Source organism: Chrysemys picta, chromosome 9, assembly GCF_011386835.1.
Source record: "Chrysemys picta bellii isolate R12L10 chromosome 9, ASM1138683v2, whole genome shotgun sequence".
Classification (NCBI taxonomy): Eukaryota; Metazoa; Chordata; order Testudines; family Emydidae; genus Chrysemys; species Chrysemys picta.
Window position 1 is genome coordinate 90,215,276 of NC_088799.1, and position 12,939 is coordinate 90,228,214.

General features: G+C 38.5%; 1 protein-coding gene across 4 annotated transcripts in view; it reads right to left on the reverse strand.

Annotated features, from left to right (window-relative positions):
* STAG2 (STAG2 cohesin complex component) overlaps positions 1–12,939 on the reverse strand; it is a 167,629-nt gene that overhangs the window by 27,504 nt on the left and 127,186 nt on the right. For all 4 annotated transcript variants that reach the window (XM_065556624.1, XM_065556627.1, XM_065556625.1 and 1 more), the window contains 6 exons: positions 9,193–9,263; positions 8,760–8,847; positions 8,584–8,664; positions 5,948–6,040; positions 3,424–3,598; positions 1,296–1,435 (listed from right to left, as the gene is read on the reverse strand). In XM_065556624.1, coding sequence (XP_065412696.1) covers positions 1,296–1,435; positions 3,424–3,598; positions 5,948–6,040; positions 8,584–8,664; positions 8,760–8,847; positions 9,193–9,263 — 648 coding nt within the window. The remainder of the gene's footprint in view (positions 1–1,295; positions 1,436–3,423; positions 3,599–5,947; positions 6,041–8,583; positions 8,665–8,759; positions 8,848–9,192; positions 9,264–12,939) is intronic.

Here is a 12,939-nt window from a genome sequence, read left to right on the forward strand (position 1 = left end):
ACAAGGATTAGTAGCACTGCCTTTCTTGGGAGGAGAGCAGTGGTTCTCAATCAGGGGTATATGTACCTTTGAGGTTACGCAGAGGTCTTCCAGAGGGTACATCAACTTATCTAGATCAGAGGCTTTCAACCTTTCCAGACTACTGTACCCCTTTCAGGAGTCTGATAGGTCTTCCGTACATTATACCTCACTTAAAAACCACTAACTTACAAAATCAGACATAAAAATTCAGAAGTGTCACAGCACACTATTACTGAAAAATTGATTACTTTCTCATTTTTTCCATATAATTATAAAGTAAATAAATTGGAATATAAGTATTGTACTTACATTTCACGGTATAGTATATAGAGCAGTATAAACAAGTCATTGTCAGTATGAAATTTTCGTTTGTACTGACTTTGCTAGTGCTTTTTTTGTTAGCCTGTTGTAAAACTAGGCAAATATCTAGATGAGTTGATGTAGTCCCTGGACGACCTCTGTGTACCCCCCACGATACATGTAGCCCTGGTTGAGAACCACTGACTTGTTTATACAAATCAGGCTCCTGAAGGGGGTAGAGTAGTCTGCAAAGGTTAAGAGTCTCTGGTTTAGGGCATCTGCACTAGCTGTGCTACAGCTGTAAGCTCTGTAGTGTAGCCATAGGTCAGATGGGGGAACAGGATGGAATAGTTAATGCATTTTTTGTACAGCTAAGGAGCAAAGACGTTTTATGTTCACAGACAGAAGGCTCAGGATTAGCAGGTATGGCTCTGGATCCCAGGAACAGAGGGTATTATTTATTGAACTAAAGCAGTAATCTATGTGTAATGAGTAAAATTTCTATTTGTTGGGAATCTCTGTTCCCTGGATGATTTTTCCCTCCTACAAAACTCTAAAAGATCTTGTGCATTAAAAAGAATTTCAATTTTATTTGGAATTAGCCATCATTCAACTGATTTTTATTCATGTACAGTAACGAGGTTAAAAAAAGCCAGCTACCTTCCCATACTCAAACAAGAAATCAAAAGTACCATATATCAAGGATGGGAAAATAAATCTATTAAAAGTGTTAAAGATCAGCTCTGGGAATAATTTTACACAATAAAACAATGTGTTACTCTGACACAATAATGTTGTCTTTGCAATTTTCCATATGGAAACATGGGGAACAACTACCTGTTTATATTGGATTTAAAATATATCTTTCACATAATCAAAGAAACAGGCCCCCACAAGGTTTAATTACAAATACAATTTTTGTTATACTGCAGTATTTTTAATGTTTCATTATTATACAAAATCTTCAAATTTACCTTCATATATTGCTTGAAAATATCTGCAGCAGTATTCATTTCAACCACAGTATATACAATAAGTTTACAAAAAGCTGCAAGCAAATTTCTTCTTTTGTGCAATGCTTCAATCTTGCTAGCTTCATCATCCTGCTGTCCATCTGGAAGGTATACAAAGCATTAAACTACTTAGGACTTTTGTTGTTTTTTATTATTCAGGTCATTTACTTACTCAAGTGGCTGAACACTTTACATTTTAGCCTTCTACTTCTATATGAAGACGTGTTATAGCAAAGCACCAGGAGTCAAGGCTCAAGAATTCTGTTAGCTTTCCCAGTAACTCACTGTTACCTTGAGACAAATGACTTCACCCGTCTGAAAAATGGGACTAGTACCTATTCCAAAGGAATGTTATAAGGTTTAAATAAGGCTTCTAAAGTACTTTGAGATCACTGAATGGAAGGTGTTACTTTACTATAAGTGTATTTCCGAACAATAAAGCAGCCAGATTACTGTGATAAACTATTAATTTCAATGTTGTGTGGCAATATTTGGCTAAACTAATACATTTTTAATGTTTGCTAAAAGCAGCCTTATTACTACAATTTATTTTCTACTTTTTGGTAATGAGAAAGTGTCTCTTTTTGATATTTACATAAACAGTTACATTCTGACCAAATCTTATAATACACCAACCCTGTCATGGGAGAAACGCCTCTAAGTGAACATTCCCTAGACACACGCAAATCCTATGTCTTTTTAGAGGCAATCAACAAAGATGCCAATTCTAGTAAAGATTTGTGTGACTGACACTTTTTTTGTAATCTCTACACCACCATTTTATTGTAACTTATTTTTAAGTCTCTCTCTTGCTGGGACTAATCTGAACCAGATGTAAATGTGAAATGCCCTACACCCTTGTTATCGCATGCTGTTATCAAGCCCCATTTCACTTTACACCCTTATTAACTAATCATTGGCTTTGTGAAATATTGACTAAGTAGTATTTACTTCGAGTGCAGCCAAGAAAAGCAAAAATAGAAACTCACAAGCAAAACTGTAAAGAAGTTAACTAACTTGCTACCCAAGGTCACAGAGTAAGCTTGCAAGAGTAAGATTAGAATCTAAAATACTCTGGTTTCTAGACTTTTTGCTCTAACCAGCAAACCTTTCAGACTCCTAAGTAAGTAAAACAGCTCACACACAAGGTGTTTGTGTTGTGGATTTTTGGTTTATTTGGGGGGGGGGGGGGGGAGAGAGAGAGAGCTGTATATTAATATTTTAAGATTTATAAATAATTTTTGGCTTAACCCTGCACCAAAGTCAGTGGGAATTTTACTACTGACTTCAACAGCAGCAAGTTGAAGCCCTTTATTTGGACAAAAAGATAGATTTATTTTACAGGATTTTTTTCTTACTTTTATATATATGTGTGTTTTAAAAAGTAAGAGTTGGAAGAAACCTCATGGCTCTGCTTGCCAATTCTGGATTGTTCCCCACAGTACGTTTTCTAGTGTTTCTAGTCTATTTTTAAACATCCCTAGTGATGGAACTTCTACTATTTCCCTGGGAGACTACTCTACAGCCTAATAAGTCTGCCTGAATCTCCCCCACTCCTCCACAAACATTCAGTCTAAATGTTTCCATTCTTATATTAGAGTGAAAATATTTTTGTATCACCCTAAACAATCTCTCTCTATACACAGCATTACTCTTCAAATACTTATGATAACTTAAGTTATCAAACAAAACCAAGATGCTTCCTAAACAATTACAATATGTTGACTTAAGTTGCTTTTATTTACTAAGCACATACATGCACGTTAAATAATTTATCACATGGATATATTTCTATCATGTTTCTTTGGTCATTTCCCCCATCTTCTGTCTACCAATCCAAATCTGTCTCCCCCAGGACTACTTCCAACAACCCAAAATCATGAATAGCTTCAAATGGCTGCCTCTAGGTTCATGTATACTTTTGTGTTTGCATATACGCAAGAGTGCATAAGAGCATGGACACAGGACAGCGAGCACACGCAAGTGCACAAGCTAGAAGGCAAAGTGAACACAGTGAAAACACCTGACTTTATTTATTTATTTATATACACACACACACACACACACACACACACACACACACACCTACCTGCACTATTGCTGTCATCATCCTGGTCAATGAAGACATGATCTAGAATAAAGCTGAGCAGTTCAGACTGTAATGAAGAATCAGGAGTGTAAACAAGTGGCTCTAACATGTCACGTCCTCCTGACATAATCTGATGGCTGAAGATCATCAAGACATCACACAGAATAGTGAAAGCCTATATTAAAAAATAAAATAAAAAAAAAGACTTCTTATATTGAATTTCTTATACTTCTGCTCTTTCATCAGAAACTGTATTTTAAATAAACTAGAAGTTAAACATCAACAAAAAAGGTACTTACAGTCCCAATGCAGAAAATATTTTACATTCAAAGCATGATCCTAAAGAAACATTAGTAACTTTACTCACATGGAGTAGTCCAACTGGATGCAATGAGACTACCCATGTGAATAAACTCTCATGTGTGTGCTTGCTGAATTGGGATCTGACCCTTAAATAAGGGCACACTCAAGATGAAGTCTATTACAAATTGAAATATTTATGGGATTTAACATGTGAAATTCTGATGTCTCAAGTTCTGTCTGAAAGGTATCATGGAGTATTTTTTAAAAGAAGCAAGATAACTGGGAAAATATAAAGGGTCCTCCACTCAAAAATAAAACACCACTGTAAAGTCTGAAAATTTCATACTTAACGTTCATACAATAAAGAATGCTCGAGATAGAGCCCCGCATTTTTTGCAAACGGAAAACAACACAAAATAAAATGAAAACAAAGAATAAAAAAAAAAAAGCAACTAATGAAATGAAATGAGACAGAACACATTCACCCCTTCATGGTGGCTTCCTGCTCCAGGCATTGCAACCTGCTGAAAGGGTCACAGTGCTGTGTGGGTTTGGTCCAACTGCCCCTCTGTCATTATGACCTTCTCCTCCCCTACAGAGCTACCTACAACTCTGGCAGAACCTGGTTTAAACACTCCAGGGCCTCTCAACACAGAGGGCAGGACCTGACTGTCCCCACTCCTCAGGGACAGGACTCAACCCTCCTTTCGCTGCCAGGAGGGATAAAACAAAATTACAAAACAAAACAAAAAAAACCCCACACACCACCTGAAATATTGTAAATAAAAAGATTTCCACACAGCTCTCGCTACAGGTGAACTATTTTCTCTACATATTTTTCCTTTGTCCTTTAGTTTGTTTATTGTCCATTTCACAGCATTTTTCTATACACAATTTCACTATTTTCCCTTAATAGTCACAAAAGAGACATGCTTTGGTTACTTTCTCTGTTTGCCTGGATCTTTACACAAACAGGGGAGAAAAAGCCATCTGTTCCTCAGGACAGGGACTGTTTTTCTGTTCTGTGTTTGTACAGCGCCTAGCACAATGAGGTCAATACAATCTCAGTCCAATCCCTTCCAGTCTCTGTCCTCCCTCTTTCCCCCCAGAACTTCATCCAACCTCAGTTGGCAGGGATCACTGTGGCACAGGGAACCAGAACTGGGAACAGGAAGACTCTCTCCTCTGTGCTGTCAAGAGGGCCACAGGATTGTCTGGTGAAGATGAGGAGAAATGACAACCTTCTGGGACAGGAGTATCAGTGGCATCTTCATCCTTCCAGTCTTCTGAGGATGAAGGTGGTGTCATCTGTTATTTGTGGAAACACTCTCATGCCCCATTGGTGAAGGTTCCAAGATAGGAGATGACAAAACCAAATTCCAAGTAAGTACAGAAAGATTATTCTGGAGGAACTCGACCAGTGACCAATGCCAAAGTCAACAGAACAGAAAGCATCAAGGCAACTGAATCCAACTCCTTAAAGGCGCCCTGGCATCAGATCCAAACACATTAGCTGATCTAGCACCTAAGCCTCACAAACTACCAGATCCTGAATCAACAGAACGAGATTAGGATCTCAGTACAGACTCCTCAAGCAAATAAGTGCCAGAAAATAATGTCTTTATATCCATCTATAAGAGGTGTTTCTTTCTAATGGACCTTTCTGGTCTCTACATAGATAGTTGGTGACTGATTAGCACAAAGAGCAAAAATTAAGAATATGTCCCACAATCCTTGACGGAAAAGGTCCTAAGTATGTATGTCAGAAACAGACATTGGATTATCACAAGATGGGACACACCCAGAAACCAACAGACTCTGCTTCAACTGTAACTATGTCCACAGCTGACAACACAGAATTTTTAACCCTACTGGGCATTTTATTTCAATTACAATCTAATAACTGCTATTCCTAAAAATAAACAAAGAACTATATTATATCTATGACGTAATCGTATTTCCTGAAAGTTCTTACTTGCTGCCTATGGCTGTCTGAAGGAAATGAGCTGTAGTTGGGCTTACAAACCTCTTTTATACAGTCCAAGGGGGAATGAGGCAGAATACATGCGCAGCACTACTGGACACTGCTATTCACTGAACTTGAGCATCCAGCAAGCTGCACATATCACATACCCATGCAGGCACTGCTAAAATAATTACTTCTCGTTTAAAAGCATCAAATCACTGTTATAAAAGAGTAAGGCTCAGAATAGTCACTAACCTGCTCTTTAACAGCAGTGTTTACGTTGGTCAGGTAGTGCTGACAGATTTGACAGAATACCCTCATCTGTTTCTTTAAACGTAGAAGGTCCTCCTTTAAAAATAAAACATTTTAAATAGAAATTAAATACAGTTTAACACTTTTTAAATTTATATTGAAGAATGAATATTCTATAGATTGAAATAGGAGCTAGGTCTTTAACTCTCAGGTGCCTTTGAAAATTCCAGACCATATGAACTTGACAGAGGCATGTTGTAGTAGACTGAATACGTCATCACCCCGATATACTTGGAGGAAACATATTTAGGGGACTGAGTTTAAGATATGCTCAAGGAGCAGAGAAAAGCTCTCAAGTTTGAAGATGGAAGCTGTGATTTCTATCCTCTTTATGTTTTGGTTAAAGAGCTCCTATGAGTGGATGAATGGGAGCTCTCCTTTCCCTTCCCCCTGACAGTATTTGAAAAATGCAAGCAAAACTTCCCTGCCGCTTTTCGTTTTTTAAATCTATGAGGGAGGGGTTGTGTTCAGGTTCACGGACTTCCAATTGTGAAAGCACTCCAGAAAATTAGGTAAGCCTAGCTAAAACTGAATGAATTTTGTGCATATGGCTGCATCATCAACTCACTAATTTATCCTCCCAACACCTATGTTCCTTTGAACAGATATTTCTTTTAAAAAAAAAATAGTCACCATGGTAGAGAAAATAATTCTGAAGTTAGAGAGACAAGGTGAGTGAGGTCTTTTACTGGACCAGCTTCTGTTGGTGAGAGAGAAGCTTTCAAGCTTACATAGAGATCTTCAGGTCAAGGAAATGTATTCAGAATGTCACAGCTAAATACAAGGTGGAACAGCCTACTATAAGCAGTTTACACATATTTCACAGGACCATTTAAAGTGAAGTGGCCAATTAATATCTCTCCAGTCATCTAGGGGAGAGACCGCCACAAAAATGAACCTTCTGACAGGACACACGTAAAATTAATCCTCCTACTACTATCCTTTGGGCTATAGGAAGGTTAATTGGGCTAGGAGCTGGAGACCACAAGTTCTAGTCTCACCTCAAACTCTCAGGTGGTCAGTCAAAGGTTATGAAGTGCATAGAATTATCAATAAGGCTAAACGTCTCTAGCCTAGGAGAGAGACAAGCAGCAGCATTATTTCAGAGAAAGAGTAACTGAGGGTACGTCTATACTTACCGGCTGGTTCGGCGGCAAGCAATCGATCTTCTGGGATCGATTTATCACGTCTTGTCTAGACGCGATAAATCGATCCCAGAAGTGCTCGCCGTCGACGCCGGTAATCCTGCTCCGCGAGAGGAGTAGGCGGAGTCAACGGGGGAGCCTGCCTGCCGCGTGTGTACCCGCGGTAAGTACCTTTAAGTTCGAACTAAGATACTTCGACTTCAGCTACGTTATTCACGTAGCTGAAGTTGCGTACTGGGGGCTTAGTGTGGACCAGCCCTGAGAGGTTGTACAGGACACTTCTGATAGAACCGGGAAGAAAACTCAGGCCTCTAATATGGCAGACTTAAATCTCATCCACTCAATTATTCTGCCTTTCAAAAAGAATCTGCCAGATCCATGCCCTTAGTACACAGTCTATAAATGCATATGTAAATCTGCTGTTTCAGTTTTATATATATACTTCCCTCTGGTGGCTGGTCTATAGAGGATAACAGATTACTATTGCTGTAGGCTAAAGTAGTTATTCCTTTAACCCAAGTGGTAAGGAGGTCTGTGCTGCTGTCACCAGTGAACAAAAACCTGATACGAGGCCCAAACGGTGGAGCCTAAACAGGTGACTAAACTCTAGTAGACCTTGGACAATTGAAAGGTGGCTCCCTATAACAGAGAAATATGTAAAACCCACGCATTCAGTGCGTTACATGCCCCATCTGAATGGGTAGCCCACAAAAAATAACTTGTTACTGGTGCCAGCTCAGGTTTAACTTGTTCTTGAGCTCAAGCAATATGCCCTACCTTTTATATGCTTGCCACTGCAACCTTAATATCGTTTCTATGCATTTTTTCATTATAGCTTGTGTTTTGTTCATCGTTTACTAACTTTTATAATGTTTAGTATTTAGCAATACAGAAAAATTGCAGGATACTGAAGATTGTTTTATGAAATTTAATACATAAAAACCTCTTCATTTAAATGAATTACCACAGATACCTCAGGGCTTGTGCATAATTTAGATCCAGTTCCTGAAGAGCCTTGATTATACTATATTTTGTACACTTGGTTCACTACTCTGTATTAAGAATTTTATTCTGATATGTATCACAGTGACAGAGTAGCTAATTTGCATCTGAGTTGCTTTGCTACTGTTACCTTAAATTAGATCTTTAAAGTTCTACAGCTTGTTTATTTACACAGACCCAATGTCATATTTTGAATAGTGGGAAGGCAAATGTGAAGGCGGAAGGAATTCAGATGTGTAAAAAAAATGTATAAAAATGTGTAAAAAAAGTCATTTTTCATCGTAATTTCAAAAGTTTCAACCAGCCCAAAAAATTGAGGGTAGATGGGGGTGATCCTAGAGATGATACAGATTACAGTAGGAAATTAACAGACTCTCACAATTCTATAAAGATTATACATTCAATTGGACTTACCACTTGAGCATGACATACCTTTGTGGAGCTGCTTTCAGTAATTTTTGCTAATTGCCAAAGGATTACATAATGAGTACACTGCAGTGCATGAATTACAATCTGTGATTAAGAAAAAAAGTTAGATGAAAAAATCCCAATATAAACAGTAACAAAGTACATTCACTGTTATACCTATAAATGCATATTTTAAATACCTGTTCTGGCATGTCTCCATTTTCAATACCAGTTTTCAATAATTTGTAGTTGCAACCAAACAAGTCCCACCTTGACAAGTCATGAGCACTGGAGAAAGCAGAAATGAAACAGTGTTGTAACACATCAAATGGCTATATTTTTTTACACTAATTCTGGAATTTGGTATTTAATAACTACTCTATGCTTTTAACTGTCCTAGTAAAGAAACCAGAGAGAGTTCAGCTTAAATCATAAGTATATTTTTGTATAAATGTTTTTGTATTTACAATAGTCTTCTAGTCAGGATTTGCCAAAGTCATGCACAGTTCTGAATTTAAACTGAACAAAAAATAAGTTTCTCACAACGTTTAACATGGTCAATTTAATAATATAAGAAACTATAGTAGGTTGCAAATATGAAAATCAAGATATTCAGGCTGAGATTCTACTTACTTGTGAAAAGCAGTGATTCTCTTTAACGTAGACAAGACTTGATACGCATCATCTTCATCAGGTTCCTCACCCTATTACACAATTATTTTGTTGTAAGAGTTGCAGTAAAAAGTGTGTTAAATGAACTAGTATGAAGGCATCAACACATTTTGGAGTAATTCATATCGGTTAGGAAAAGTGGCATTACAACAAGATACAAAACACTAGCGAGAGTAAGTCATGAGAACTATCTATCCTCACATTTCAGATAAATTGCTCACCAGACCTAAGATCAGGTAGAAATTTTCTATATGGCATACATCGCATAGCACTATCAGGCAGGTGTATTCTGAAGGTGATTCAAGTTTCTCCATAGAATCCAGCAGAGGCCACTGTCACACAACAGATACTGGACTAGATGGACCATTGGTCAGTACTGTTATGGCAAGTACCTCAGTCATAAAACAATTATTTTTCCACCTAGCCAAAGAAATATGGAAACCTTCAACGTAGCCTAGTAAACCCCTCAGGAACATGTTTAGGCTCAACTCTAAACCAAAACAAAAGAGATAGGTAGGAAACCTTACAGATATTCTTTCCCTGATTTGCACCTTACATCCAAACTTCTCCCTGCCCCCCTACTTCTCTCCTGTCTCCCCAAGAGTACCCTGACAACTCAAACATAACAGATAGCCCATGTGGCTATGTGTACTTAAGACGTTAATTACTATTAGTCAGTCACTGGAGTACATTTCACTATCAACTTAATTTTAACAATTAGGTTGCTCCTACTGCTGTCAGAATATTTCAAAAAGAGGGCCTGGGGAAGACAGCAATTGAAGTTTCTTGAATAAAATGGCTGACCAGCAGGCAATATATGCTCATCACTATGCTTATCTGGGGAAAGACTATTCTGGCAATCTGATTCACCTATGAAGATGATATATATAAATGTTTAAATTTTTCACTAGAAGAAATCTCCTTTAGATATTTAAAAGCTAAATTATAACCAATTAGTTCCATAAACAAGGGAGACAACCTTACAAGTTAGGGATCGAGTATGAACCTACTAAAAATACTATCCAAACTAAGTGACAACAAATCAAAGGACTTCAACACACACTTTAAGTTACAGAATTGGTTCTTTGTTATTCGAATAAACTCCTATAACGTAATCTAGGTTCAGTTTCAATTCAGCTAGCTGAGTCACATGGCAGAATCTTGCTAAGTGTCTTAGATTATTTTTGGAAATTCCCAAGTGTCATGCTGTTTATTATTTTTTTGTGGTAGCAGTCAACCAGGCTATTTCTGAGGAGAGTTTGTACATAGGAGACCATAAAGATGAAAGATCTTCTGGCTAAAGCAACAAACTTGGAGACTTGATTCCTAGCGCTTCCTTTATAGCCTTGGTCAGGTCATTTAACAATGCACTTGTTTCATCTTTTGAACTATGGTTACAATACTTACTGACCTTGCAGAGGTGTTGCAATCATTTTAGAATGGACAACAATTTTTTTCTATTTTGCTAAACAGATTTGAAGTAATTGCTTAATTTAGATGTATAGAAATTCACCCTACCATGTCTTGTAAAGTGATTTGAGATCATCAGATGGAAGGTTCTATAAATGCTAAATATTATCATTACCACCTCAACTGCCAATTTCTATTTCTGTAGGGATCCCTGAGGGTGATCCCTAGCACTGTAAGAGTACATGTAGTAAAGAAGAGAAAGAGACAAATGCAATGGCACAAGTCCTTGTTAACAATACTTAAAAGCCAGTCATGAGTGTACTAGTCTAGACCAGATTTTCAGTCTCCTATGATTGGTGGGGTTGAGCCAGCAATTCTTCATTTCTGCTTGCTGGGAGAAGGGAGGGTGCTTCTGGAAAGAGGGCCCAGAACAGAATACCTAAAACTATTATGAAACGACCATGGGGGATGGTGTTTCTCCCTCCTATCCTGAAGAAACTCAAACTTACAAAGATCTGAGGATTCCTTCATGGCAACATCCTAGGTCTTCCTCATACAACTTGATGCCATCAGAGAGGGCCTGCACCAAGCAGGATATAGATATATCTTCTGTTTCTGAAGCCCAGACCCACAAAATCCTTCTACCAACAACTAACAATACAATGTGAACAGAGTTATGTCAAGAGCAGCATCACAAAGAGGAGGACAGAGGTCTAGAGACCTTTAATCATTTCTGTTTTGGTCTGCACATTTTGGTCTGCAATTTGCACTGTGTTTGTAGCCAGATTAGGGAGCATCTACATGGAGCTACACATGCTGCAAAAGAAAAAAATCTTTATTTCTAAGACTGTAAAGGACAGTATATACCAATTTGGATAAGAGTCCAGGAATAATAATAATAAAACAAACTATCTTCCCCACTGAAGTCCAATTCTTCCTTCAATTACTTAGAGGGTGGAGAGCTTGTCATTCTTTGAGGAAGAGACGGGCTTTGCTTTCTTCGGGTATGTCTACACAGCCAAGAAAAATCCGTTCCTTGTGACAACTCGGACTCACAGGGCTTGGGCTGCGGGGCTGTTTCATTGCTGTGTAGACTTCTGTGCTCAGGCTGGAGCCTGGACTCTAGTCTTCCCTGGACCTTTATAATCTTGCATTTGCAGGAGGAAGAAGGGCCACAAACCCCCAAAAGTATCTGGGTCACAGATTTTCCACAGGATGTCCTATCTGAGTCCACAGACAATCTGAAACAATATATCTAAGAGGTAGATGCTCCACTCATTTCAATCAGGACACAATGGATTCCACAATACTTATTTTTCCAAGACGCCATTGGGATTTCAGCATTTCTTTCTGAGTTTGCCATTTGTGAGTGATATTGACTTATCTCCCTGCCGTGCCAGGATCCACCTCTTGCTTTCTATCGTCCCTCTCAAAGGAGGCAGTAACTGGGTTTTCACTGCCTGTTCTGTGCATTGTTTCAATGAGGCAGACACTGCTGTTTGGGATTCTGAGGTGGAATCCAACTTCCAGCCAAGGAGCAGGAGGAGCCAGAAGCATAGCTGGTGAGTAAGGCAGGTTGTAGTATGGTGCAGTAGCTAAGAACTAAGGGAGCAAGGGAGATGAGCAACTAAAGCTCTTCCCTTCTTTGTCACACATTGGGAAAGAGAATCTGAACAGCATAACATCAGGGGGAGGGATAGCTCGGTGGTTTGAGCACTGGCCTGCTAATCTCAGGGTTACGAGGGGGTGATTTAGGGATCTGGGGCAAAAATCTGTCTGGGGATTGGTCCTGCTTTGAGCAGGGGGTTGGACTAGATGACCTCCTGAGGTCCCTTCCAACCCTGATATTTTATGATCATCACAGAAACAGAAGCCCAGGGAGCAGAGCCAAGTTGCAGAAAATTCCGTCCTCCAAAATAATAATTGAGAAATTCATTTATGTTCAACATCAACGAGTATTTCCAACTATGAGCCATGACTGTGTGTGTGGAGGTAGGAATGAAGTTATTTCACGCAGATAAAATAAATTAATATTGTAGCAGAATTTATTTTCACGCAGAGGTCTATGCAGGGTCTTGGCAAGACTAACAGCTCTATTATGCAAAAAAACCCGTTTGAGAAAAATTTGGTTTAACTATAGCATTAATGCTCTCATTCACTGTGGGATAGCGGAGGAAAATATCCTCTTGGTAATTCACAGTCAGTGGGATATGGAAGTCATAAAACTGGTTTGTGAAATTTGCAAAGAAGTTTTCAGATCTTTCATGATGTTCTGGAAAAATCACCTTTTGTGGTTTC